This window comes from Astatotilapia calliptera, chromosome 18 (genome assembly GCF_900246225.1).
Source record: "Astatotilapia calliptera chromosome 18, fAstCal1.2, whole genome shotgun sequence".
NCBI classification, from domain to species: Eukaryota; Metazoa; Chordata; class Actinopteri; order Cichliformes; family Cichlidae; genus Astatotilapia; species Astatotilapia calliptera.
In genome coordinates this window covers 16581747-16594690 of record NC_039319.1, presented here as the reverse complement: position 1 = coordinate 16594690, position 12944 = coordinate 16581747, and the positions used below count along the sequence as shown (strand labels likewise).

Here is a 12944-nt window from a genome sequence, read left to right as displayed (position 1 = left end):
TCATGAAGAAACCTGTCAAATAAAAAGCCATTTTAATATGCAAGAAATTTGCATAGGCCTGTTAATTCTGAGAGTCTGGTTTTATGGACAAAGCCAAACTGGAACTAAAGGATCAGGCTGTGGTGTAGAAAGGGCAGTTAAAGAACATCCTGAAATACCCGTTCTTAATGAAGAACAATAAGATTCACAAACTGAAGATAAATCATAGAATTTTCCAGCAAGATATCAAGAGTCGAACAAATATGAAAAATCTTCTTTTCCTATGGTTGTGCCTCATTCTTAAAAATCATCAAACCTTCCATTACAACTACAGAACATTTCATTATAGCTATCATGTTTTCTTTGTATTCAGTTTCGATATGAGATGATTTTTAGTTATTTTCCATGTTCAACTGCACTTTTCACATCATGTTCATTTCCTAAGAAGAAATTCAACCAAAATAATTCAAGCTTCAGCAGATTCCAGGTTTTACAGATGGAAGAAAACCCGTAACTGTCTAATGCATGCTACGCAAAGCAGAATTGCTATATAAATCAAAATAGTTTATTTTCTCAACTCTTACGATTCTGTAGCATAACAATTTCACACTGTAATTGTACTCAAATACTGGGTTCCTAAGGCTTTGGGGGCAGTTTGCATTTCTGGTATTTCTCTACAACTGAATACATGTTTTCCTGTTGTACTCTCCCATAAAGTCTTTACTTATCCCTGATTAAACCCCTGGGTTCTGTACAATAAGTGCGTATAATGCTTGCTTTGTGGGAAAGTTCTACTTTTCCTCACTGTCATTCTCCTTTTTTAAGACTCTTAGCCTGTTTTTTGTTGTCGGTACAATCCCTGATACCCTGAATCCCATTACTGCAACAGCATCGTCACCCCACACACTCAGTTTATTTTCTCAAGTGACTGTATTGCACAAACTGACCCCTTCAGATTCTCCTGATTTTGCTCCTGGAATCTGCTCTACTTTCATTCTGAGTGAAAGTGTGTGCTCCTGTGTTTCACTTATTATGTTTATTACATAAACTGAGCCAAGGTTTAAAAAAAAATAACTCTGCCAAAAATAGAATATTGCAAAGTTTATAAACACACAAAGAAAGCTATAAAGGTCTCTGTAATATTATCTTACTAAATGGATTTAGTTTTTGACAACATGCAGTATACTTAAAATTCAAAAGAAGAAAGGACAACAAACGCTTGAAGATACAATTTCAGTTTAATGAGTGTGTGCACACTTCAAAAATACATGCTAAATATGTTAGCAATCAGTGAGAACGACTTATTTTACCAGAACTACAATAATCTGGCATTTAACACGAAGGTAGATGAAAACGTAGCTCTAACTAGAGAGGCAGCAACAGGTAGACGGTGTGTCACTCTCAGTTAGTGAACCTTCACAGAAGGCGTTTCAAATAAACACTTGTTTTCTTTATTAGCGATTTTAGTGCGATGAATATGCAGAAAGAGAGGCTCTGAAGCACAAGGTACAGTTAAAAAAAACTAATGTAAATTATAACTACGTACCAAGTTCAAACTTTAGCTGCAAAGACATGCAAAAAAAAATGTATATACTTTGCTAATAAGACATATACTGTGTTGTCATGGTGTTTATTTTAAGGTGACATGTGTTGCCGACTAGTCTGTCCAGTGGAACCTCAGCAGCATTGTGTGATATTAGGTCATAAAGCGCACATACTACAGCTTGTTAAGCCAAACACACAAATTTCATTGTCTCCAATAAGCACAATGCACATCCAACAGATTCTAATTTGAATTATTAGCACCTATTTACAGCTTACCGTGTTTATAACCAAGAGGGCAGCGCACATAATTACATTTATATTACAACTGTTGCTGTAGCCTTCAAGCAGTAGCAGCTGAGGTATATTTCTAAATGCATAAAGTTGTTGTTCTCAAAAGGACAAAAAAAATCAGCAAGGAAAGGCAGTACAGTGTTTTTGGTTAGAGATAAATAAGGATGAGTCCAAGCGAGAATTTTATAGTGAAATAAAAGAGAAGAAAATGCGAATTTTTGTGCTTTCCACAAGCAAACACTATCATACAATATGTGTAATAGCAATTTGTAATAATAATAATAATAATAAGTATTAATATGTTTCTATTAAAACTACATCAGATTATGACTTCAGCACCATTTTGAAATGCCAAATAAAAGAATATTGCAAACCACCAGTTGAACATGTATACTTCCCCTGTCACAGTTTCAACAATAACTGAACAGTAGTAGCTTCACAATGATAGCACAGTAATCACACGTCACATAGTAATTCTACTGGATTTTTTAGTGTTATGTGATGGTCTGTTTTTTTTTTATTTACCCTGTTTTTTTGTGACATCATCACCAGTATTTAACACACAGAACTAGCTACTGTTATACCTAAACTGAGCTATTTTCCTTTATATATTTCATCAGGGTGTTGCTTACAATAACACAACACAGTGGATCACATGTCAGGAAGAGGTTTGCGGTGTAGACAGATTTTCAGTCAGTGTCATGAGTACACTGACTAAAATCTAGGTAATTTACAGGGACAGAAGGGTTGGTCCAAGTGGCCACAGGTGGAGCGTCACCTCAGTGTAGCACCCTGGAAAGAAACATTGCGATGGTTTACTGTGAGAGAACCACATCTGTATCGCAGCATCCATTCTGCTACTCCAAACAAAATTTGAGACATGCTTCCCTCTTGTGGATGATTTGAAAGCATAACTCTGACACTGAATTTTTAAGATGTCGTCCCACAGCCCAAAAAAAAACACGTCGGTTCAGTTAACTCATGATTCTAAATTGGGCGTGCATGTGAGGGTGTGTTTCTCTGTGTTTGCCCTGATACACTGGCATCCTGCCCAGGGTGAGTATAAGGAGGTGTGTGCATATAAGAAGGGAACAGATTTAAATATAGAGCAATACTTTCAGACCCACCTCAGCTTTCAGTATTGGGCACACATGATGATCTCCGTGATCTGCACATAGTTTTCTGTGAAACAGACAAAAAACAATAATCACCAGTACAACGGTAAGACAGGAATAAATATCCACAACAAATGTAAAGCACAATAAGATGCATTCAAATAATTTTCTTTACTAGGTTCACATATTTTACAAATTTAAGTACTTTTCCAGCATAAAAAGCCTTTACCCTCACAAACGCATGCTTTACCTTTGTGTGAAGACGATGATGAAGAGCAGGGTCGGCAAGCCAAGGATGCCTCAGAGCCTCACATGCCCCCATCCTCCAACTAATGGGAAACACAAAATCACAATATTTGTTTTTACACACTTCATGTATTATTAGCTTTCGTAAGATCAGAGGTCAGTGTATGTGTACAAAATCCAAATACCTTTTATTTACAATCAGGAGTCTGGAGATGAAGTCTTTGGCTTCTTCTGATGTATCTACAAACTCTTGTTCCTCAAAGTTCCACTGACAGGCCAAGATGTTATTCAGAGTCTCATTGTCATCATCGCCGAGGAAGGGACACAGACCGCTCAGACTAGCAGGGAAAAGGGAACGGATGATCAGCAAAGGTTTGTGGATGTGCATGCATGCTTCTGTGTGTTTACTTACAGCATATATGTAATTACACCAAGGCTCCACATGTCTGTGTTGAATGACACAAAGTCATAGTTGATGACTTCAGGAGCGAGAAACTCTGGAGTCCCAAAATTCACTCGGAGTTTCTCCCTTGGTTTATATCTAAGTTTGAAATATGATTGAAATTCACAAAAATGACATGTTGCATGTTGTACGACCACAGCAGTTCATCCAAGTGGGAATAAAACAGAAGTAAATACCAGTACTTACATCCTGGCAAGACCAAAGTCAATGATCTTGACCTTATTTGTGATTCTGCTCACACACAGGATGTTTTCTGGCTGAAATTCAGCAACAACAAAGTATTACCATTTGACTTTTTGAATGGGATAATCCTGTTATGCAATATATCTACAAAGTAATCACTGCAAACATGTGTGACTTTGTTACCTTCAAGTCGAGATGCAGGATGGACATTTTGTGCATGTGTTGCAGGCCATCGCAGATCTGCCTGATGAACAGCACAGCATCCAACTCCATCAAAGTGTGGTTTTCATCAATAATCCTGTCAAACAGCTCGCCTCCGGCAACGCTGAAGGCAAAGACGAGCACATGAAAAGCATTAAAAGAAATTTAAAAAAGAAAAAAAAAAGGCAGGTTAGATAAAATATGTAAGCAAAGTAAGCTGCATATGAAACCAAATTAGAAAAAAGGTAAATAATAAGCTATAAGTAAACCAAAATCCCTTCTGAAATAAATAAACATGTTTTTTAATAAAGGAACGTACTATTCAAGTACAAGGATGATGTCATTTCTTGACTCATAGGCCGCATACAGCTTGATCAGGTTGGCATGGTCGAGATTATTCATGACTTGGATCTCATTCTTCACGACCTCCTACCAAAGAGACAGAAACACAGACACACGGATGCGATGAGAGGTGTCAGCTGTTCTCTGCTAGGACAGACAATGCTTCTTCTCTTCTAGGTCAAATACTTGTCACCTCGGTGACAAGTATTTCCCTCTATCTCTGTTCCAAGAGCGATCTTGTTTTGTACTAGCGAGTGTTTAAAATTCGAAACCAGGACTCTGCTTTTTATATCATGTGATGTAGCTGTCACTGTACTTTGTAGTCGTGACAGTACATGAGAGGTGTCATACCCTTTCTTTCTGACTCCTGGCTTTGATGACTTTCGCTGCCAAAGTGAGACCGGATGAATTCTCCACACATTTGTGCACCTGGCCGAAACGACCCCTTTGAGGAGAGAAAGCAAAGACAAAAGTCAGATTTCTGTAGCTGGAGAGAAACGTGTCAGTTCCATTATCACATCAAGTCAGACGATCCAGCAGTTGGGAATGATGGTGCTGTGATAGATGTATTTTCCCACGACGAATCAAAAACTGATCTTCCTTCATACGGGGATGTTTCTGGAGAGTCTTGTGCTTAATCTGTTATTTCATTAAATGTGAGCCAAGCTGTGTCTCCACTTTGAAGACTTGGATTAACACTTTGTGATTAGCTACCAGCTGGCACCGGGGATACAGTTTCACATGCCAGTCGGTTCTAAAGTAAAAATAACTGCCGTGACTCTGAAGTTATGAAACATCAGAAAGGCGGGGGTTGGGGGGACTTTACGCGGTTACATTTTACGGGTAATTAAAACCTGTTCTTACCATCTTTGATCTGTGATAGATCAACTTGTCGATATCTTTTACTTATTTTGCATTTCATGGAGATTTGAGGAGAAGTACAGCACTCACCCGCCCAGGATCTCCTGCCAGCTGATGGTATAGAAGTTTGTAATCAGGTTGGGCTTGGCTGACACAATGCGGTGATTAAAAGGAGCCACTGGAGGTGGAGCGGTGTCTAAAGTCGGATGGGGGCACAAGAAAAAAGATGTAATCTGTTTTAATAAGTTGAGGAATGTGAGAACATACAAGCTTCACTGATAATTAGCTACAGTGAGCCTTTGGAGAGTGTAGATAGCTGTCATAATCAAGTTAGCACATTGTGTACTAAAGTGCTATGATAATCAACAGCTACAGAGTTGCCGCTTTAATATAACCGGTTACCATTTCACTTCATTTTGTAGTATTCCATTTGTAATTATTTTTCTTTTTTATCCTCCCTCCCCTCACCAAGAACCAGTCATACCAGATGGTCTGGCTGTACCTGCGGTTTCTTCCTGTTAAATGGGAGTTTGTCCTTCCCACTGTCGCCAAGTGCTTGCTCAGAAGTTCTTTTGATAACTGGGGTTTTATCTCTGTTATTGCAGTCTTTACCTTACAGTGTAAAGCAACTTGAGGTGACTGTGATTTGGCACTATATAAATAAACTGAACTGAATTGAATGAAGTCTGCGACTAACTATGCTCAGAGTCCCAATAAAAAGAGTGGGAACGCATATAAATGTATGTACTGATATATAAAGCTATATAAAGACTCTTTACAGATATTTGAGCAGTTCCAGTCAAGCCATTACAAAGACTTCTACTATACAGTGTACTATAAATGATACATACAGAATTTGTTGCTACCTTGAAAAAGCAAACACATTTTCAGTTTAAAAAATGTATAATGCTACAAAGATAAGTATATAATAATTTACTGGTGCTCTCACCGATAAAGTACTGCTCAGGACCATCGTCATCCTCCTTTCCTGCATCATCTTTTTCTCTCTCCTTCTCCACCTGTTGTTTCAGGTTCAGCTGGAGTTCAATTCCATCTGCCTTGAAGACACCCCAACCCTCTGACTCAGCCTTCTTCTCGTCCTTATTTTTGTTTTCTTCCTCCTCTTCCACCTTCTTTTCCAGCAGCTGGCTCTTTGGGTGTTCCTCTACAATAAAGTGTTCCTGGGTGACAAAGGACTTGGTGCTGCTGACCTGTGATATGGTGTCCTGTTCAGCCTCAGGAGATGGTGCTGCATCTTTGTGGTCATCTCTACTGAATGAAAGTCGATGTATTAGTATGTTTTTTGCATTTTTTTAAAAAAAATTTGTTATGTTTTTGTGCATAAATTTGACCAAAAAATAGAAAAAACACAAACAAACAAAAATAATGTAATAACATATCTAACACTGTTATGAATTGTTATTGAATTAATGAAATGTTTTAGATCTTAAATATATACTATACAGTCGCAATGTGACACCATACAGGACGTTCATGAAATATCATGTTTTGTTCAGCAATTTTTAACAGACACTAAAATGTTTAGTATTATAATTGTAATAATAATAAATTATTACAGATTGTTTTAGTCCTTAAATGTAATAATGGACTACCTGATTGGAGTTGCTTCCTTCTTCTTGTCAGGGGAGGTAGAAAGACCTGAGTCTTCTTCAGCTGCAGAAACACCTTTTTCCTCTTTGTCCTCTTGGACTTCAAGCTTTTCTTCTTCTTTTTGCTTCCCTAGATTCTCCACACTAGGCTTGAGCTCCTTCTCTGTAACATCCTCAGGCACCTTCTCTCCACTTTCCTCCTCACTAACTGCCTCAACATCCTCATTTTTCTCAGCAATATCCACTTGGGAGTCTTCTTGCAGGTAGTCCACCAAGCTGCTGGCAGAGGCATCGGGTTCTTGATCTTTAAGGGGCACTCCAGCTTCTAGATCCCGAAAACCAAGGGTGATCTGCTGACCTGATTTCTCAGCGTTCTCCCTGTTGAGTTTCTGAACCTCCTCAAGGAGCAAAATCTGCTTCTTCAGTGAGATATGTTCTACAAGAATACCAAAGAGAAGTTAGATTTAGTCTCTTAGGATCTGGTTAATATTCATCACTTTAAGAAGAATTAACATTTTCACTCTGAAAAATTCCACTCCGATCTTTAAACGTAGTTTCTATCCCAATTAAACGCTAGCAAGCAACAGCTACGTGTAATAACACTGTAATATAGCCACATGTTCCACTCATAGAAGGTATTTTAGAGTATTTATTTACATTTTGCTGCTGCTGTGTCTCAGATTATTTTGACTTGCAAAGAGACACTGGAGTTTGTAGAAGTAACAGTGTGTTGATCTCAGCACCTGCTGTATCTGGAGGCTTCATCTTCTTTTGTGCTTTCAGACCCTTAGGGCTCAAACGGGGTGTATCTGTCCCATCTTTGCCTTTGTGGTCTTTCAACTGTGAAATGCAAAACAGAAACTGTCAAACCAGAGACCCAGACGAGTACATTAATATGAAATGAATGCATGATCAAAGCTTTATTAGAAAATAAACAAAGCAGTTGTGTCGCCCTGGTACTATTTCTTGTCCCAGAGCGATTATAAAATACAAATGGTCTTCTTTTTTTTCGTATCTCTGGAGTGGCGATGCAAATATTTCACATGTTCTCTAAGCACATAAACGTACAAAGTTTCCACATTTGCGAGAGGTGAGGAAATGCTTTGGTCCGTGAAGCTTTATCTTGGGAGAAGACTGCAGAGTACTGGGCTCGCATGCAGGCGTTATCTCTTGTTTCCCTTTTTTCCCTTTATTAGAGGTAGTTTTCTAGTAAAAAGACAAGAAGACAATGCTTAGAAGGGTTACATGAATGCACACAGAATTGGTGGCATTTTGGTAAGTTAGATTCACACGTTAATGCACAGGATGAATCAAAAATCAAAGACATGTTGGATTTAGTGTCACATGTAAAACGCAACAAGAAGTTAATAAAACGTTGAGTAATTTGATGACAGGTGAATGAAGGATAAAATACGAAGCATTTTCTCTGTTCTCAGCACACAAATTAGCACAGTTAGTGCACATCTTTATTGCACTGGTAGAATTGCATGCCTTTGATTATTTGTGGCAGACTTGGATAGACAGGAGCAGGGCAGTGAATTTATAGCTTATCACTGGTCACACTCAGCGATGGAATGCAATGTCGACCCTGAATGGAAAATATTGCAAGTGACTGCAGGCTGTAGTTCAAATTTCTCAGCTAAGGAAACTCACTAAACACTCTCTGATCACCTTAGCATGGAAAAAAGCCTGTCTTGAACATCAGGTGTCTCACATTTGTTTTCTGTATGCTGTTGGGACATAAACAGCAGGGGAGCTATTTCAAGTGCAGCGTCTCCCCAGTGACCACGGTGATTGGAGGGTGAGGAAGTGAATGCAGATGCCGCAGTAGCCCGAATTACTTTCAAGTATGTCACACCTGTGGAGGTGGAGGAAGACGGAGCAGCCACCTGGCAAGTGCTCTGACGACAACAGAAATTCCCTGAAACGTGAGTCACGGTGAAAACATCACATTGGTATTTGGTCATTAATCATCAGGGTATAATTAAGCCATAAAATGTGACACAAACTTTTAACGGGCTTGATATCGTTGAGTCTGATTTTAACGTAACCAAGTATGGGCATATAAAACCTAAGAGTGCACCACTGCACAATGTGCACTGTTACGTAGGTATTTTTTCCAAGTATGTGATATCGTTATCATGTTACGTCAGAGCCATTTAAGTGAGTTTGCGATTTGCTTGTACGTCATACATCAAGAGAGATACAAGCTGTGTGGCGAACTGATAGGAGTGTGGTGTAAGATGTCAAGCAGCACTCAGTGACCTTTAGTGAGGTTTAACTGGATGTGAGTGGATCCTAAGTTTTCAGTTGGTGAATTGTTTTTCCTTTAAAAAAAAGTCATATAAAAATGCATATTAGATTTTTTCTTTTTCTTCAATAAGTTCAACATTTTGAATCTTGGTAGACTTGGGGGCATTGCCTCAATGGGACTGTATTACTTCCATGAACTTGTAGCAGACTTCTGAAACACTATCTGCAGTTTAAAATAAAGACAATTACTGGAAGCTGTAATTCAAAAATACCTTGGCAGCATTGTAACAAGAACTCTCACCTAAGTTTTACATTTTATGTGCTGCAAGAAGTTTAGAAGATTGCAAGGAATCACAATGACAAAGACTTCAGACAATGACTGTTCATCAACAAAGCAATAATGGCAAAGATATGACTTGGATAGTAACACTAATAGGTCTGCACAAGAGAGCCGCAGAAATGAAATGGAAATGAAAGAAATGGACTGCATGACAGAAAAGGAAAGAAAACTCTACAGTTTGTTAACACCTGGTAAGCTGAAGGGATGCAAGACTATTTGGACCACAAACACTGTAGCCCGCATCCAAAGACAGCATTTCTAAACCAGGCCACTCGTATTTCACCGCAGACCTTGCACTGGCCCTCTCGTGCCCTGCTGGAGGTCCCCCCGCACGCTTCATGCGAAGGAGACCCTCAAGTTACACTCGGAGATCCAACATCGACACGTGTGAGTTAAACTGGGAGTTTATATATGGAATAAGTGACATACTGTCCAGTAGCTTACCCAACACTATAAAACTAGTCTTCTTGCTTACTTTACCTTTAATCAGCAGTTGGCAAGTTTGTACACGCCAAAACTCAGACACTACACCAGTCCATTATATGTGGAATTTCACACACAAGCCAAGTCGCATTTGCTGCTATGATCATTTTCATATGTCCTGCCAAGAACAACAAGATCCCAGTGAGATCTTAAAAATCAAAGTCAGCATGGAAAATACAAGACTTGATGCTCATGGTGATGCATGGGCTATGATGCCTGGGCCACCTTTATATACATCAAAACAAATGCTTGTGAATCTAAATTGGATCAGTAATAAAGGTTGTCCCCTTTTTCTCCAAAACCTCATTCATGACCAAACATCTTACAGTCCTTTTGCAGTATAGAGCAGGTGCACACTTCAGCCTATATGTGCAGTGTCTTACTTCAGCTTGTCTCACCTTGTCAGGCTTTTTCGATACAGTATCTGAAGATGATTTCCTCTTTATAGCTTGCTTCCCTTTACTGTCTTTTGACCTCGAGCCCTTCTTAGCCGTCGGGCCTTTGAGCATCAGCTCCATTATCTTCGAATGTTTCACCGTCTCCCCGATGAAGCTGATCACCTGTTGCATGCTTAGGACCAATTTTTCCATTCCTTCCAGCTTCTGAGCCTGCTGCTCGGACCGCTGGTTCACCACCGACATGATGGAGCTCATCTCCTGGCAAATCTGCCCCACCTCTCGTCCCATGACTTGGGTCTGATTCATTACCCTGGGCGGGAGATGGATCTCCTCCTTGTCGACCTTCAAATTCTCCATATCCTTCTCAATGTCGTCAATGTCGTGAGACATCCCATCTAGTCGGCTGAGGACTTTTTCCTGAATATTGATGAGCTTGTCCATCTTGCTGCTCAGTGTCTCTATGCGATTTTGGATGATATCAAAGCCTGCGTTCTCGCCATCACCCACTGCATTTATTACCAGGGAACTCATGGTTTCCAGTGATGTAAAATTCACGTTAAGACACCAACTTGAGACAAGAATAGGACCAAGAATGCCCTCAAAAATACTTCTGCAAAAATCTTAGCCAGCTCTACAGAAAATGAAATAAAATTCAGAAAAAATATTCTACATCGAAAACTGCCAGGTGACAGATCAAATAAACTATAAAGCTCAATTTGTGTTTATCTCAGTTACTACTGAGTCAGACTTCTGTTCCTCCCAAACCTTATCCCTGAGCGGCTGCTCCTCTCTTCTAGAATTGGTATCTAGAATGGAGTGAGCAGGTGTCCCTAAATGTAAACGGCCAGCCTACGTCAGCAGGGTTTAAGTGATTGGGGTGGGAGCTTGGCAATGCTTGGGACATATGAGACGTTTGAGAGTCTTTAAGTGTTAAGCCCACCACCGTCACTCGCCTGCTGGCTGTCAAAACGTTCACTGTACACATTTCTGCTTCTAAGGACAATGCTCATTAATTTGCACAATTTATCCTATTTAACTGACGGAGGTATTAACTTGTTCCAAGAGACGGATACATGTGGTTCACATTTTTGAATCAACTGCACTAAAAAAAGAATGTGAATGTGAAGTCCATGTGTGGCTTTTTAGGCAACACAAGAGTACGTTTGAGATCATTTCAAAAGAGAAAATGTTCCGTTCGAGTGTTTATTTGTTGTATTAAAATGTTTGTGACATTAAGGGAAGGACTGGGCTGTAAGATATTTGGCACTGATGTATGTGACTGTGCGTGTACTGTTGTGAATGAGAACCATGTTGCAATGCAGATTCCCTCCTTATCTTTTGAATGCCTAAAACTCGCATTCAGTGTCAGGGCAACCTGAAGAGGTCTGTGTTTCTTGGTTGGGTGGAGATAGATTAAAATGTTTATCCCTGACCTGAAATAAGAGATGGGTAACATGGGCGAGTTATATGATGCTTACTCACTGACAGAAACATCCACCGATAACCATCCTTAAGACAGCAAAGGATCCATTTTAACTGAGCTGCTGTAATATGACCGCAATCCAGGTTCACTATATATCAAAATAGGCATGATGTATTCTACCAACAAATCAGAGAAAAAATATAAAGACAAATGCAGCCTCGCTGTCGGTCGGGTTTTTGTTTCGTTTTGTTTTTTGCCTTTCTGAGTTCATTCTGTACCCATAAGTACACGGATGCCAAAATGAAGGAAGGATCCAGCTTTGCTCAAGCTACCATGAAATTCTTTTGACAACAGAGGCACAGAGCACAAATTGAGCCACGGTGACCTTAGCCAAACTCGTTGTGACTCGAGCCAAAGTCTGGCCTCACTGGTGCAAAGGACCAGGGAAGGTTCTGAACTCTGCAAAGGAAAGTGCAAGCAAGTGAAGTGGGACAAAAAGAGTTTACCTGTCGGCTTATGTTTCATGACAAGTCACCACACCGGGTTGAACATTTGTCTAATTTTTTTTTTTTTTTTTTTTTTTTGGTGTAGATACGCTATGTTGAACAAAGCCTTCACAAATCCTTCTACACCAGTGAGACCAGAGAGTGAACCGAACCACTGCTTCCCCTTGTATTTGTATTGTCTCGTGTCTCGCTAAAGCAAGACAGCTGCAGCGGGAAGACCAAGTAACTGTGACAGGGCAGAAACAGATGGAATGAAATGGACCATCAGTCACTCAGGGTAAGACACCAGTGCTCACACCTGTCTTTGAATGCCAGCAGATGACAGACAGCATGGGAATTAACAGCATGTTGTGTCAATTTAATGAGCTCGGACACTTTGCTTTCTTACAGTGTGCATGTGCATGTAACAAACACAAATATTAAAGACAAGACAGAGCAAATGATTCTGCAACATGGTGTTGTTGTCATATCAGTGGACATTAAACGCAACCTTGCAACATCCTGGCACAATCTCGGTAGATCTGTCAGTGGTCAGCGGTGGGAGGTTACGAAACCCAGCAGGAGATATAAAGAGACATTAGACTTATGACATAAAGCAAATGTCAAGTTTATATCACTTACACTTTACAGTGAAACTAATACCAAAGAAAGTAACAGCATCACGGCCAGGGCTCAAAGTCGTCTCTCACCATCTCTGCCAAGAGC

The 12944-nt window shown here is 39.7% G+C and overlaps 1 protein-coding gene across 3 annotated transcripts; it reads right to left on the bottom strand.

Annotated features, from left to right (window-relative positions):
- Window positions 1-1198: 1198 nt before the first annotated feature.
- On the bottom strand, window positions 1199-11129 carry mylk4a (myosin light chain kinase family, member 4a). Of its 3 annotated transcripts, none has more exons than XM_026150156.1 (15): window positions 10311-11129; window positions 7905-8042; window positions 7580-7676; window positions 6840-7272; window positions 6176-6498; window positions 5317-5422; window positions 4717-4810; window positions 4343-4452; window positions 4006-4147; window positions 3826-3896; window positions 3589-3717; window positions 3362-3514; window positions 3181-3259; window positions 2943-2997; window positions 1199-2607 (listed from the first exon to the last, which is right to left on the bottom strand). In XM_026150156.1, the coding sequence occupies exons 1-14, from the start codon at window positions 10839-10841 to the stop codon at window positions 2944-2946; spliced, it is 2460 nt and encodes an 819-aa protein (XP_026005941.1). In that variant the 5' UTR covers window positions 10842-11129; the 3' UTR covers window positions 1199-2607; window position 2943. The 3 variants fall into 3 exon arrangements, with proteins under 3 accessions (XP_026005941.1, XP_026005942.1, XP_026005943.1); XM_026150157.1 differs by having other exon boundaries at window positions 6176-6495; XM_026150158.1 differs by lacking the exon at window positions 7905-8042.
- Between the last annotated feature and the right edge of the window lie 1815 nt (window positions 11130-12944).